The sequence below is a fragment of the Anser brachyrhynchus genome, assembly GCF_964034855.1.
Source record: "Anser brachyrhynchus genome assembly, chromosome: 6".
NCBI lineage: Eukaryota > Metazoa > Chordata > Aves > Anseriformes > Anatidae > Anser > Anser brachyrhynchus.
The window spans coordinates 29647188-29664307 of NC_137700.1; the positions used below are offsets into that span (position 1 = coordinate 29647188).

The following is a 17120-nucleotide window of genomic DNA, read 5'->3' on the forward strand; positions in this document are numbered from 1 at the left end:
TGCAATTGTGCTCAGTATTTACAATGATAGTAGTCTAATTTTGTTCTCTTTCTGGAAAGGAATGATTTTAATAGAATACCTTAAAGAAACATTTTCTACCTGGTCTGTAGTTCTAAGCTGTATGTGCTTAAGACATCACATGAAAAATGAATGCACGTATCAGGTATAAAAAATAATGCTACCTGTACTTCAGCTTGGGTTGACAAGACGTTTTGCACACCACAGGTATACATAAAGCTGAATCTTGCATGCCCCTCTGGCTTTGCTAGCAAAATATGACTTCAGATTAGTCAGAAGCCAAAACAACGCCAGGTTTCACAAACATCCACAGAGGATGAACAGACAGAATTACTTATTTCTATTAAGAATACTAAAGAGTATATTTTATAAGAAGTGATTTCATTATCTGCTGAAGTGCCAGGGTTCAGTATTTAAATACACAAAATTCAATGATGCATTAATTTGATCCATCTCATTAGCGTCCAGACAGATTCAGTGAAAAATGTCAGAATTGTTACAGTTGTTTTCAGTCAAAGTGGTATGCCCTGACAGTTTTATCTCTATAATTAATATATAATATATATTCTTATATATTATAGATGAGATGATATATAATGTATAATGTGTAACATATATGATATATATTATATGATTAATGTATAAAAAGAGGCAATATTCAAAATTATATTGTCATTGATAACAAGTTTCAGTAAAAGGACTTCCAGTTTAATTACTGGATCTTGAAACAGAGAAAACTAATAGGGAACCAGTATTTTACATAACAGGATACATCTTTTCACAGCTCAAGAAAAGCTAGCTGGAAAAGATCAAGTTTACATCATTCATCATACTTCAGTAAACGAATATCCAAATAGCATGGCAGGGAAACAGAATCAATTGTTACAAGCAAATTGTTTTCTACTAAAAGGTAAGGTCCCCTTTAGATATTTTTGTATTTATTTTCAGTATTTCAGCTACATTTTAGAGCGGATCAAGCTCCTTGAAAAAAATGTGGTGTGAGCATTTTTACGATTTCTTGGTAAACTCCATGTCACAAATTTGTGTGTTGATTTTTGGCAGTAGTTTCCATTTACTGACTCACAAAAAAATATCCTTATGTTACACATAGCAAGTGCATACACAAAGAATAGAAAAACATTCTTACGTGAACTGGAAACCCCGTCTATCATATACATTCATTACCAGAAAAGACTGAAGGAGAACAGCAAAGTGCACAGTTCTTGCCAAACATATTCATATGTGTTCAAAAAAACCTGCTGAACATCTTTTTTTTAATGTTCAACAAAAACTGAATACAAGCCAAACTAGTTCTGCAGACACAGATTACTGACAAACCACCTCTTCCTTTAAAGTTACTTGCAGACTTCATTATATTCTTTCTAGCAGTGATGGTCCTGATACTCAAAAGAGCCTAATTCATTCTTCATTTGAATAAACTTAATATCGCTTAGCTATCTACTGGTGACGATGGAGACAGAAATTAACACACACACCCCATACCCAGACAAACTGTAATGTTATCTCTTATGTACCCGAGACAAAATAGGTATAAAGCTGGCATCAGCTTATAGATACAAGAACAGTCTGGTTAAAACATTTCTTATAAATGACTACACTGAAATGTAAGTATCTTAAATGGATTTTATGGAAATATTATGATACAGAATAATTCTGATTTTAATTTTATTAAAACCAGTAAAGTTGAAATGGCCATAAAAAATGATCATTACAGGTCTAAAAGAACAATAATTACTAATTATTTAGTTTGGCATTTTCTTGCTTAAAGCAATTTTTAATTTTCCATATACTATGCCCATTTTCTACATGAAATGAAATTGATCCTCACTACTTTGAAGCTAGTACTAACCATTATGAAATCATATTATACATTCCAGTGGCTGTGTCTCTAGGACATATGGTGCCCAGAGTGTGAAAATAACTCTGGAATCATTTTACTTAGCTATTAAACAATTATATCCATGTTCTTTTACAGCTAAAAGTAGGTTTATCATTTCTGTTACTAAACTAAAAATATCTATTATTTATTTTCACTGGCTGAGAACCTCAACATGACTGATACAAGGATTCTAATTAGAGTAATATTTTCTGGAACTTGAATGCCTGTTGTTTTCCAGCTTGAACAAGATTTGAATTTGAAGAACATACACTATGCTGTATATATGTAACCTGAAACAATTTTCTACCTTAATAGCCACATGGCAGCATTTGAAAATTGGCAATTATTCATTTTACCATGAGCTACTAGCTGGAAGAGTGAAGTTCTCATCTGTGAAGAATGGTATAGTAAATCATGGATTAGCAAAGTCAGGCACTCTCCGTGAAAGTATTTCCTTTAGCTTGTACCTAACATATCTAATATTCAATATGGCTCTTCTCTTGACTATAAAAAAATTATGTGAACTTTATATAATTCCTTCTCCCAGAAAGAATATATTTAAAAATCAGGGAACTAATTGTATTAATACAGATTTCACTCAGTAGAGTCTGAACAGCAAAGCTTATTCATATTCCCATAGCCTTTTAACAAGTTGTGACAACTTCACACGGCCATTACAAGGACTACTTAATAAACATTTTGTGTTCAAAATAAAATAGCTAGACTGTGTTTAAAAGAATACACTAATCTGGATTTTTCAGCAAAGCCATAAAGAGCAGAACGAATACTTCTTGTTTGTCAGTATATAAAAATGATGTCTTTAGACTAAATTGTCCGTTTTTTCCATGATCTGAGGGGAAAGACAGATACTTCCGTATGATAATTCATCCTGTCCTCACACAAACATACAAGACAGTTGCAAGGCACTGCTCTCTGGAAGTTCCTCTTATTCTCCCTCTAAAATCTATACAGGGACACTATATATAACTTTTGCCAACACCTAACTTTTTGATAGCTGAAGTCAAAAAAGGCAAATCCCTCTTCTCACACCCTTGGTACCTTAGTTTGTGGTACTTTTTTTTTTTTTCCCTGTACAATTTTGGCTTGAAGCTAGGCACCCAGTTAACATTCTTGCTGCATGATGGGAGCAGTTAGTCTTATATTCAAGATGCTGTGTTACAATTGCTACACTGTCAGAGACATCTTAGTCTGTTCTATCTAGAAGGCTGACAGGGAGTCCAGACTTTCAGTCTCTCCAGTAATAGCATTAGATCTCTGGTGTGGAATGAGGAAGGTTGCTATCAGGTTACTAGGCAATCAATACAAGTGTGGGCAAGATTTATAACAGAAAGGATAAGGGTAAAGAGAACGTCATTATAGAGTAGTTTTGATGATTAAATAATGCCTTAACCCAGAAGCAAGCCTTTTTTTTTTTCCCCCATCCATAGGAAACTGAACAAGAACACTTGAATTGCTCCTGTTGAGACAGAGGTATCTGAACATAGTCGATACCAGTTCTGCATATCTCCTGAGTATATTTAACTATTAGCACACGATAAATATTCAGATTTTTATGTACTCTAAATGACTCAGTTCTTTATGGATTCTATTTATAGTCTATAAAAATAAAGTATACAGAAATAAAAGTGTTTAAAATTTACATGCTTAAAGACTACTTAGAAAAATATTATATGTAATATTCCATACCTGAGTAGTGGTTGCTTTGGATAAGAAGGTTGGTCACTGTTTTGGCATGACTGAGGTTTCTTTGTGACTTGCTTATAAATATTCCTTGCAGTTACTCCAATCCATAGCATAGTAGATAGAGTAGAATAATGCAGTACTATGCCAACCTAAAACAAGAGTGGACAGTTAAGCAAGTTAATAAGTATTTCTAACCAGAGAAGGAAAACACTTTAAAAAAAGCAGACGGAAACTGTTATTTAATCTATCATAGATAGATATCTGTAAAACCAGATGGTATGTTATGAAATCAAGACTGTAAAGACATTTGTAAAGAACCTGATTAATTACAATTTTTTATACCTGGATTTAAAGTGATGCAAAATTTGGTTTGTTTTGCAAACTTTGTTAGCTTATTGCGACAATGCAATTTAAAAAATAATGACAGCATTTTTGTTTGCTATTATAATATTTTCTTTAAATTTTTCATCAATATATATTGTGATATCCTGTTGTAGTTCTGTCTCAGCTGTGTACAGCCAAGGTTGACTTCTTGTAATGACTAATTATTTGTCTGGGATCAGTGATAGTTGCCTAAAAAGCAGATTACTTTCAGGCATATTTTGAGGAACTTATAAACTTGGCCAGACTATTTTTAAAACTAAATGAGAGATCTTGGTGTCATCCCTCAAAAGGAAATGCAAACTCTCAATACTGTTATTATCATGATGTCTCCAAGAAACTGGTGTGTTTATCATTGAAAGTAAAATAAAATACAAACACTTTTAAAATACTAACATCTTTGTTATGTTAGTAATTGTTATTCATTACTATGGAAACAGTAATTGGAATTTTATCCAATGTACAATGCTTTATTACATCAGGTAAGTCTCCATCTGATTATATAAAATGAGGTTACATTTTGCAGTGACAAGTAAAATATTGGTATAATTGGAGACCACATAAATGTTTAAGGAATACAGAGAATTGGCTAAATAAAGCTAACACAAATCTATTATAATGATTTATTTGAACCAGTGTTCATTTTTGCTCAACTTAGAATAATTGATGGATAAAGGAAAAAAAAAATCCATGAATTTTGTTTATATTTAGTAACATATCACAAAACTTGAACACTGCAGCAAATATCATCAACAGAATACCCTTTGTAATTTTCTCTGGGACTTGTTTGACACATTAGACAAGAGAGCATAAAGCCTTCATAGCTGTTGTCGCTTGAGGTAAAAGAAGCGGAAATAAGAGAATGAGACAACTTTGTACCATCAGCTGGCAGACATTGCCAGTTCAGTGGCTAGTGCTGTCTGGACTTAGTTCATGTGCAGCTTGCAGCATTTCTGTAGGGACACAGTGAATATGACTATGAACTGGGGGGAGTAAAGGAGTAAGACAGGAAGGAGAAAAAGGGGGAGGAGAAAGTGAAAAGAAGGTGGCAGAAACCAGAAGAAAGAAACTAGAAAAAAAACTAGAGACTTGGTTCATCACCTCTTCCTCATTTCAGCACAGCACTGTTATTATAAATTCTGTAATTATTCTATACAAGTATGCCAAAGGCTTGATAAGATGAACAGCAAGGATGAATTCTGTGTGAGCAGGCACCAACACATGAAATTCAGACAGTGTGTATAGCCGTATATTCAGAAAATGTGAGCCTCTTGAGAGAACCAAATTCCTAAAACAGCACAATCAAACAATTTTATTGAACTTTTCAGGAGACAACTGAACTGAATGGAAAATATTGCTATGCCACACCTTAGTCACACCACCTTTCTCCACACTATGCCTATCTTTCAGCAACTTAGTTCCTTCTAACAGACAACTCAAGCAAACACAAAAAATAGACAAAAATGTGATCAGCTTCTGTAATATCTTTTCAGCAGTATGTCTCTTTTTCTCTCAAAATAAAGTTCTCCATTTGCATTTCTTGCTTAAGGCAAAAGAGGATATATCCTGATGTTACAGGACCTCCTGATGACTGATGGATATGAAGGACAATAGTGACAATATGGAGATAAAACATACAGGACACTTAAAAAAAATGTGGAATTTGGAAGCGTGCACCGAGCTTTTATACTAAAATCCAAAGGAAAGGGTACTCTTTTCTCCTTGTGGAGATAATTTTTTTCTGGACTAGAATTTTTGTTCTTACTCGTTAGCTAATAATCATTAGAAAAGGAATGCTTGTCACACTTCATCTTGAAATTTCAGTAATTCAGTTTCAAAGTGGTGGGCTCTGCCCACTGACTCTTCCTTCCCCCTACTTCCACACCGACAGCACTCATGACATGGAGATGCATTTCCCGCACTGTTGCACTTACAGGTTGTGGCTTTATGCTTTCTTGTCCCCCTCAGTGGGACCACCTCTTTCTAGCTGTCTTAAGCTAGGTAGACATCTGAGCCCTATGCTATGAATACGAGGTAACAGTTCATGACATCCAAAACAAGACTTAACAGAAAAGGAACAGGACACAGTTATTTCTGTTCAGTAAATTCTCACTTAGATCCATTAGCAAACATAAAACTTGGGTTTATTGCACTAAAGATCCAGGGGATGAATTTATCTGTGTATAACTTGTTACTGGATTTGTGCCTCTGTAAAGCTTAAGAGGCCAACAAATTGATACAAATGAAATATCAAAATGTTCACTTAAAACTATCTAACGATAAACTTAAAACTGTAAAAGGGAGGTGGAGGTTCTGGTCAATGAAAATTGAATGAGAGTCAGGAGCGTGCCCTGGCAGCTAAAAGGGCCAGCCATATTGTGGATCAGGTGGATCAGGCACAGCATTACTAGCCAGCTGAGGGAAGTGATTGTCCTGCTCTGCTCTGGTGTGGCGTCACCTTGAGCACTGTGTTTGGTTTTGGGTGCCACAATATAAGGACATAAAACTATTCGCATCCAAAGAGGACAACAAATATGGTGAATGGTCTAGAGGGCGAGACATATGAGGAGCGGCTGTGGGCACTTGGTTTGTTCAGCCCCGAGCAGAGCAGGCTGAGGGGAGGCCTCCTGGCGGCCTGCAGCTTCCTCACGAGGGCAGCAGGGGAGACCTCCTGGCGGCCTGCAGCTTCCTTACGAGGGCAGCAGGGGAGACCTCATGGCGGCCTGCAGCTTCCTCACGAGGGCAGCAGGGGAGGCCTCATGGCGGCCTGCAGCTTCCTCACGAGGGCAGGAGAGGAGCAGGTGCTGAGCTCTGTTCTCTGGGGACAGCTGCAGGACCCGAAGGAAAGGCATGGAGCTGGGACAGGGGAGGGTCAGGCTGGGTGTTAGGGAAAGGTTCTTCACTGAGAGATTGGTCAGGCATTGGCACGCACAGGCTCCCCAGGGAAGTGGTCACAGCACTGAACCTGCAGGAGTTTGAGAAGCTTTTAGACAATGCTTCTCAGAGATGGTTTCATTTTTTGGGTGGTCCTGCATGGAGCCAGGAGTTGGACATGTGGGTCCATTCCATCTCATGATTCTATGATCCTACCTTTGCTATAAACGGAGCTTACCTTCACCACAATGTACGTTTCACTAAAATTGTGTGGAAAGGGCTATGTTTTGCTTACAGAACAGGGGTTATGACTGAATATATTAAAGGTATGATGCTTATTTGTAACAAGGCTTTCCACTGACAAGCCAAATGATACAGAAAGAACTATCAGGACATATGCATTGAAGCCAGCATTTCACCTAAAGCTGCTTAATAACAGCAGTTATTATGGGGAAAATTTTCTCATTTCCCTGGACTGTATTCCTAGAACTGGGGATAAGCACCAGCCTACTGAATAAAAGTTTGCAGTTTTCTGCAGTAAGAAGATGCTGCCTTTATGTGCTCCTTCAATAAATTTCAGTACCCCAGAGGTTAGAAGTTCCACACAATGCAGTTGCCATAGTAATGACCAGAATACACATTTATGCAAAACATCCTGGCCCAAAAACAAAAACAACAACAAAAAACAACACTGCCTTAAGCAGCTCTAACCTGCACATAATCTTTTCCCCTTATTTTTTTTTTCAATTTTTTGAAAATATTTCAGATAAATAAGGCTGTCTCAGCCAGTTCTATTTAAGGGAAGAGATGGATATGCACTAACATTCTGATTAAACTATTAAACCTTCACAGAAAGAAAATAAAATCTTTTCAGTGAAATGGAGGGATTTGGAAATTTCCTTGTGGTTTCTAACACCACTGGATATATGTCATGATCTTAAAGCATTTAGCCTTAGAACAAACCCCTGCTCACTTCACAGTTAGAAAATTTATAGCAAGAAGTTGAGACCCAAAAATGAGGTGGGTCTCACCAGGAAGGGACCAGGAAGTACAATCTTCATCATGCACATCTAACTCCACAGCATGGAAACTCTTTAAGTGGCACTGGTTGCTGCAAGCAGAGTTTCTAGTCACTGATACCCTTGCTTGCACATATGATTAGCTGTGTTCCTCTTTCAGGATAGCTGAGCAGTGCAGCATTAAAGACCTCTCAAAAGCCCGTAAATAGAGTATACTTCTATATCTCTTGAGGTGCCCTAAATGGCATACTCAGAAATAAATACTCTTCTCTTTCTATAATATTTTTTATCCATGTGTCCAGAGCTCCCACCGAAGCTGTGGCTCTTAACTTGTTAAATCAGTAGGTCACTAAGTGATCATGCTACCTAGTCTACTAGGATTAAAAAATAAAAAATTCTGTCCCTTATAATAACCCTTCTATCCCCTGAGTCTTGTGCCCCTAAGCCTACTTATTCTTCATGCTTCAACATGTGTAGTGGGACTAACCATTTCATCCCCTCGTGGCCATAGCCTCAGGGCTATGATGCTTTACAGGAAAAGAGGGGGTATGAGACTGAACTCTTTCAGACTGAGGGTACAGAACCAATGCCTCCCACACCCTGTGGAGTGATCCAGCTACAGTTGTATCTCCTTCCATCTCATTCCTTACAGGAAAGGAATAAGCCTTCTTCCCTGCCCTTTGAAGGATAGTAATCTGAGGGCCTAAGCATGGGAGATAGAAGGGATTGACTGCATTCTCCACCGGTTGGCTCAAGCACCTTTCTGTCTAGTGTAGTGTCTCTGAATCATCTCATTATGCTGTTCCTAACACAATCTTTGCCTTGCAAATGAATGATTTTGGCATAAACTCAAAGCTCTGGATTCTACATGAACAGCCAGCATTCAGTGACACTCAGAGTCAGATTTGTGGGTAATCTCAGTCTGTAGATATAACCTAATTCACACAGGAAATCTGTGAAGAAGCAATCAGCTCTTCCAGACCAGCATTCTAACATCAGTTTTCTTTATAAATCACAAGTAAAGACAGCGTAGCAAATATGCGAGTGAGACTGTCTATACAAAATCCTCTCTGAAATTGGTATGCAGGTTTAAAAGTAAGTTTTTAGATTTTTAGATTCCAGATAAAAATAAGTATCTTACTATCTCTGAAAACATTTTTTAGTTCAATTACTTTGCCTTCAAGGAGATATGAAGGTTCTTCCAGCTATCTATCAGAGAAAATTGGTCCATTTCTATAGTATTAATTCCTGCTGCTTAAAATTAGCCTGGGCCACATCATACAGAGGGAGAAGGTGATCCAACTGAAGTAATTTTAAAACCACCCTTTTTGGTTAATTATGAAGAAAAAAAATAACTCAGTCTACTACTTCACTTGGGTAAGAATGTGGCAGTGCAATTTTTGTGAAAATTTTAGTAATAATTACAATAAGAAAGGTAGAGGTTCAGTGGCTTTGGCACCACATTTCAGCTGTTACGTCAGAAAATGCTTGCACTTGAAAGATTCCCTCATGCACTCAGGAAACCGAAAGTGCAAATTACATTACTGCAGGGAGAAACTGTGTTTTGAATTTGAACAGATGGAAAGATACCTGTACTAGAGCAACACTGATGAAGTCACATGCATGGTATAACTAATATTTTAGTGCTGCTTGAAACAATAATGTTTTTATAAATATATTCTTAAACTCCAATACCAGCTTTTTTCCAGAAGTGAAAAAAAGAGACACAAACTCAGACCTGACACATGAACTCATAGCAGCTGTGCAAATGTACCTTTCATTGGTCTGAGTGATTCAAAAAATTGCTATATTCAATGGGCAGAAGAAAAGGAGCACTGTGCATCCCACCCCTGCTTAGGCAAACTATGGGAAACATTTAAGTATGTGAGTTTCTCAGGAAACCATCAGCAAATTTGATCTCTCTTAGCTTTGGCACCCTGAAGGATAAACCACAGAGTAATCCTCTCAGGGTTACCACAGGATGAAACAGGCACTGGAACTCACAGAAGTTTGAAGACAGTCAATGTCAGTGGGCAAGAAAAGGTCTGTGGTGGGGTACAATGTTCTGGTAGTAAACATTTGTTCAGCCTGTGTTGCCAGCTACAGGAGTCTTGTCTTAGATTATTTGGACTGTTGCTTATTCCATCAATTTCTACCAGGAACCAGAGAATGGTGTGTGTCTTGTGTGTCCTGTATCTTTGCTGTATCTTAACTTCTGATAATGTCTAAGTGGCATGATGTCAGGTCAATAAATAACTTAATAAAATTGATTAGAAAGCATATGTGAGTGGATCCATTCAGTTTCCCTAAGTATGCATGTTTCTCAGCAGCTCAGGGCTGCCCCTGTACCATAGCACTATACAACTGTCACTGATAATGCATTTTATGAAGATACTCCTGTAGTTTATGTATTACTCAACATATTATTAATAACTCATTTATCTCAATCAATTTTTCATTATTACTGCTAACACTGCATTGTTACCATGCAATCTGCAAAGTAAATAACCAGACAATGATTGTAACAACAGATGGTCATTTGTGATCATGTAATTACATGGCCATGGCTGCCCTACAAACTCATCTTCTACCCTCACTTGCAAACTGCGGATAAAGACAATGGTAAATGATATTTCAATTTGATAGAACTCCCGGACTAATTACAACACAATTCACTAGATATTGTGAGATATTAAACTCAGACTAATTTCATGGACAGCTGTGTCAGTTAAATGAAAAATGATGTAATGTACGTATGTAGACTTTGCAAGCAGAACATTATAAGTGCTTACAGATCTACCGGTGCTGTTTACTGATGGTCGTGCACAAGTATACACAAAAAGCTTCCAAAGCATCTCACTGAAAACTAGAGTAATAACTCTTAAACTAGTTATGCAAGTTTTGCTGTAGAAATTCTTGGGTTTATACTAAATTAATGTAAACATTAAAAACATCACATTTAAATAGTTATTATAAGTTGTACGCTGCCTATCATGGGAACATATAATCTATTTTTAAAAATTAATGTTAGTAGGTATGTTTCATAGTGCACAGAAGTTGGAGTCAATACACTTCCTTCCTTTAGTCTTTTGTATCTCATTTTCCTCTAACTTCCCCATATAAACAGGTTACCTTCTTATGCAGTAAGTATTGTAGTAATAACTCAGACAAGCATTCTGAAGCAAATTTATCTAAAACCTAAAATTTTAAAATGACAGGACAACACAAGTACAAAATATTGTTTCACAAAGAATAGCCTTAAAATTCTTCATTCACCTGTTATGAAGATTCAAAATATTCTTCCAGCTTTTAAAATAAATCATATTTATGATTTCACAAAAGCCTGAAGATTACTCTGCAACAAATATAGGTATATTGTCTATATTTGCATCTAGCAATAATAGTGATACAACCATTCATTGCTTTATAATTTCATAAATGTATAACACAACAATTTATACTGAAAAGTTTCCTAGTTAATTGTGTTCTTTTCTTGTTTTTCTCAGACATGAATTATTCCAATTAAGATATGTAGCTTGCTGTTTATTATTCCTTGTAACTATTCAGTTTGAACTTTATATCTCAGTAAGTGTTCACTTGAAATAGGTAAAAATTGTAAGATGATTTTTTACACACAAATATAGGTCAATTAATTACATGCTACTGTTTTCAGAATGCTTGCTGAGAATTAGCATGAGTGCTTAGATGAGTAATGCTATGATTTTTTCTAATAATAGAAATATTACAAAGGTTTTTTTGTTTGTTTGTTTGTTTTAATTCTAAGTGTGGACATTGTCCAGAGCCAAGAAATAACTTGTTTTAGTTTAACAAACCAAACAGCCCCTATGCTTACAGTAGCTCAAGCCATGACTACTCTGTGCATCTCTTTACACTATACCCCTGGAAAGACTGGAGCTATGAAAGATATGAAATACTCCATAAATCGTGAGTGTACTGTGCTTCGTCTCCTTACTGTGAGCTGTAATTATAAGACATAATCATGCTATAAACATTAGTCTACCCAAGCAGACACTTAGGGGTCACCCAGTGATGCCAGGGCCATCCTCAGATAAATGGCATAATGACTACTCATACAATCATTAAGGTTAGAAAGGACTTATTCTAAAGAACTTAAAATCCACAGACAAAGTAAGAAAAGAAAAGAACTAACAAATTATGTTAAAAGATACAATTTCAAGTTTTAATTATCTAATAAGAATTACTAAGGCATATACTTACAGCTTGACATATAATTGGGTATTTAATGCGGTTGATTCCACCAGCAAAAACAGCAAAGGTAAGAGCAGTATGAAAACAAAAGTTGAGAAGCATGTGCCATCCTTTTCTGCTTATTCGGATTGTACTGTTGAAAAATAACATTTAAAAATGAAAAAAAAAAAGAAAGAAAGCATACTCACTATGCAAACTATACTTTGGAAAAATGCTTAACATGATAGAATTAAATTCACTGATTCTTGAATACCTACACAGCAACATGCTTATAGAACACAGTCTGATTTATACAGCACTGAAGTCAATAATAGAGGACGTAAAAAGGGTCTACTCATTTAAAGGTTCCTCCATCAAATCAAGCATCTAAAGAAGAGTGAGAAAAGCAAAAGGCTTATTGCATAACTTTAGATATGCAGAAGTTTAACAAGACATCTCTAAAGAATTAAATGGAAGCTGAAGATCAGAAGTCATTGCATTAAGTTCACTTAATTAATATTTAGCAGCTTCTACAGTACAATACATTCCTACTCTTTTAAATTGCTAATGGTCTTTAACAGAAGTATGCAGTTAAAATGACATTTATATAAATCTTTTATATAAAGGAAAACACAAGTTTTCTAAAACCAAGAAGACTTAAAAGTTGAAGAAAGTTTCTTTTACCCAATCACAGTTACCAAATCTTTCAACCAAACCAATACCAGAAGTGTAGCTGTCCTAGGTGCTGCTGTTTTGCTATTTCAACAGAATTTGCCAGACAACACTTTGATAGTGCCTGTGGTTTTATATTAAATTGTCAAGTTAGAAGTTTTAAGAACTATACAGACCATTTAGAAATACATCTTAGGAAAGATACAGTTTGGTAAAGGTTGATGTAACTTTTTTTTTGGTCTTCTCTGGTCTAAATCATGTTGACAATGTTACCATCCAGCAGCAATTCACAACATTCATCTTCTCAGTGAGGGTTAGAAAAATTGCAATATCTCAGCATAACTCCGATCATTCTAACACAAGTCCTTTAAAACTGGATTCTTACCTGTGATGGACAATGTAGGTGATAATGGAAGCAAACAGGCACAACAACATAACTGCAGTACATGCATATACCACAGGGTGCAGAAACTCCCCTGGGTACTGGGGGAAAGACAGCACTGTCTTAAAATCCTATGGAGAAAGCAAAATGATTTAACGCTGTTAGGCATGTGTGAAACTCAGACTTCATTTCAATATGACCTGTCATTTCTATCTGTTTCCTCTCTAGAGCAGGAAAATAAGATGATGAACTTTTTATGTAGATACAGTTCATGAATTTACATTGACATCAGACTGCTCCTTCCTCATCTGCATACACTTTGCAAGAGAAATTAACCTTTTTGTACGAGCAGATATATCCTAATTAAAAAAAAAAATCTGAAAAAGCATACAGAATATTATATCTTGCAGACTTTAGTAATATCCGTTCCTTCAGATAACATGAACTTTAAGCATGTATTTTACTAGGATATTAAATACAAAATATCAAATTACCATAAAGGTCTCTAAATGGCATACAGACAACTTCAGAAGAACCACTCAAAGGAACGAAAGCCCTGAGATTACATCCAACATATTGACTCAGCAACTCCTATATTCAAATACCATCCCCAGTTGATTCACCCCATCTGACCCAGTGACCTTTGTGCTTAAAAGCAAATACTCTACTACTTATACAAATTCAAAAGTAGTTTGACAGCTATATTAACAGAAAAGTAAAGATCTGTGTGTTTCTTCTGGACCTGCTAGTGTCTACTAACAAAATTCTTCATAAAAAAAATCAAGAAAAACATTAATATCTTTGTAAAATTAACCATATTAATTTCCCATTCTAAAGTACTGGATCTCACAATGAAGAAATAATAAGAAAGCTAAGTCTGCAGGTAAAATGGTTGGAAAGCAGGAGACTGTTACAGAAAACAGTGTCTTCACACTGTCTGAATTAAACAAAACATTAGGGTTCCACTGTAATACACTAAGCCACATCTGTTTGCGGCACTACATTTCTGAAAAAAAATTAAAATACCATAAATTAGATACATAACTTATCACCCAAGTGCAAACAAAGTATTATCTGTATGCCAGTTTCCATGGGCAATCCCACTAACTGTTAACTGTGCACACAGGAACACACTCCCATCCTAGCACAGGAAAATATAAAATTCAATAAAGCTACTAAACTACAATCCAGGAAACACTAACACTGAAAATAATGACAAACTGTTTTGTTTGTTTGTTTGTTTTTTAATCTTATTGATCAATTTTAGGTTGTGGTGGAGTTTAGCTGCCCAGCAGGGTAAACCACCACACCTGGAAGAAAATATAATTTTCCTGAGGTGAAATCTCCTCTTGGATACTGGGACACTAATGCTAATACTTTTTTTTTTTTTTTTTCAAATTGCATTTGTGTGCAGAGAGCTGCTTTCCAGCACCATTTGTGTATATGAACTTTTCCATGTACAAGCAGCTAACATTCATGAGTACATGCAATTATTAAATTAGGGAACAAGGCACAGTTTGGTTTACCTCCCAAGTAATATATGCCGTAGTAGTCATTATTTTTCTTTGTAGCAGCTTTAAACTTCCAAAGAGTGATTGTAGCAGTTTCACCAGATGTGTATTAATTTCAGACATAAACAGAGCAGCTTACAACATATATAAACAAGACTGTCAAAATGAACAAATAGCATGAACTAGATAGCAAATATACATCATCACAACCTTCTATCACAGAGTACCACAGTACTACTCTTCAAGTACTTCCTCAGCTAGTGTGTGTCCCTCAGTTTGAACTTCTCAGTTAAATTTGTTCAGTCACTTGTCCCATACACAAGTACTCTCTGAGCCCTGCCCAGTATGCCAAGACTCAAAGTCAGTGATGGAGTCACTTGTCACAGAGGTAATCTTATGCTGTCTCCTAATATTTTTGCTACTCTTCCCTCAACCACAGATGGAAGTGAAGAGGTAAAGAATTCTGACTTTTGATTTGGTAGCTTTTTAGTGCTACCAACCTATTCTCTTGATGCTTTCTCCAGATTGTTGTTGTTGTTGTTTGTAATTAATTCAGGATATTCTGAATTCAAAAATTTCATATAATTCTTTAGAGGTCAGTGGTTTCACCACATTTCTTCCTCCTCCCCCGCATCATCTCCCCATTAATTCTTTCACAGCGGCACACTGTTCTTTACAAGAAATGTTCACTACAGTTTTGGCTCAAATATATAACTGGACTATTAATGAAAATACTGGACAATTTAACAAGAAGTACTCTGCTGAACGTGTTCACTGTTACTGATTAATCATGTTTTGGTATACCAATAGCATAGTTTGTTGAAATTTTACATATATACTTGCTTCATTCTGTATTAAGAAACCTTACTATAACATCGTTGCAACAGTGAAGTTATTTAAGTAAATATATATCTTGGACACTTCTGGAAGAGTCTGAAAAATTAACAAAATCATGAAGAATGAAACATACCAAAGGTACACATTTATCTAGCAACAAATGAAAATGACTTTGCACCACGTGGCATCAGTCAGTGTACTAAAGAATTATTTTTTATATAGTGTAAATGCAAGTATCAGCCAATCACTATGTTTGAATACTTATGTAAAAGAAAATGCCGTATGTTTTACAGGAATACAGCCATTTTGCGTGCAGAAGAATCAAGAACAACCGGCAACTTAAATCTAATTCCATTTTAAAATCTTCATTTTTTATCTCTTTTCTAATCTTGTACAGCAATTAAGTGCTAAAACTTTTGAGTATCATAATGCGCTATTACCAATGTAGAAAATATTTTTAAAGATATTTGTACTGATTTCATTATAGATACATAATAAATTCATCTTGTCTGCTCTTTAATGGCAATTAAATCTTATTGATTTGTCAACTTCCCCTGAGTAATCCTCTGAGGAAGAGAGCATGCAGAAAACAAAGTTTTGTGGTTGTTTTTTTTTTTTTTCATGCTGTATGCAAAGCAGTATAATTGTATGTTAGATTTAAATAAGGCAGGTTTAGTTTATTTCCTGGAAGTGACTGAAACGATGATAGTACTGAAAAAAAATGGGAAATATCTACAGGAAAATGAATACACACAAAACTGTTACCTTTTCAAACGAAATGCTGTGTACAACTCGAAGACCAGTAAAATATTGTCTAATAAGACATCATCATTCATTCACCCTTATAACATGATGTGGTGTAAATACATTGTGCTCACAAGGCACAATAGAAATTAGTGATGGAAATTAATGACAAAAGATATTTATCAGCTATTTTGTCCATCGATGAGAATTACAAAAATATCAGAGTGCAAGTGGGACTGTTTCACTTGAGTCTTCAAATTCAAAAATCAACTAAAATAGACACATCTATCCTGATCACTTTAAATTAAATATGAAAGCATAAAGCGGTACAGATGAATTACATGCTACAGGCATCCCTGAGATATCTAACAGCAGATGCTGAGAAAGGTGAAGGGAAGATACGGTGAGCTAGTGTTAAATACCTGGTACATCCATGAAATCATATATGCTAAAAAAACCTAGAAATCTAGTTTGTGTTGTAACTTTTTAAAAATCCATATACTGATATTAGGTTATATATTTATTTTTGATATATTTCTTATAACAATATGACTTAAGAAAGTATAATCTAATTGTTTTTTGTGTTTAAAGCACGATACTTGAAATTGTTTTCCCGAAGGAATTCATATCCATGTGCCTCAGAGACTTAGAAGTGCATTTGAACAATCAGTTACAGTAAGAGTTAGATTCCTCATACTTAAGCAAAACGAAAATCAGTTAGGTGCCTAAGCAAAACGAAAATCAGTTAGGTGCCAAAGTCTGTTAAGATGCTTAGCAGCACCAGAATAAGGAAATTAGGTGAAGAGTTGGGTCACTACAAGGAGCTGAAAACACTGCAATGCACACTGAGTGGAGCAGCTGATATGCTA

General features: G+C 35.6%; 1 protein-coding gene across 9 annotated transcripts in view; it reads right to left on the bottom strand.

The window, feature by feature from the left end:
* The window catches only part of LOC308196930 (adhesion G protein-coupled receptor A3-like), a 279343-nt gene that overhangs the window by 33421 nt on the left and 228802 nt on the right, over positions 1–17120 (bottom strand). For all 9 annotated transcript variants that reach the window (XM_080596687.1, XM_080596686.1, XM_080596685.1 and 6 more), the window contains 3 exons: positions 13163–13290; positions 12136–12259; positions 3626–3771 (listed from right to left, as the gene is read on the bottom strand). In XM_080596687.1, the coding sequence (XP_080452813.1) occupies positions 3626–3771; positions 12136–12259; positions 13163–13290 (398 nt within the window). The remainder of the gene's footprint in view (positions 1–3625; positions 3772–12135; positions 12260–13162; positions 13291–17120) is intronic.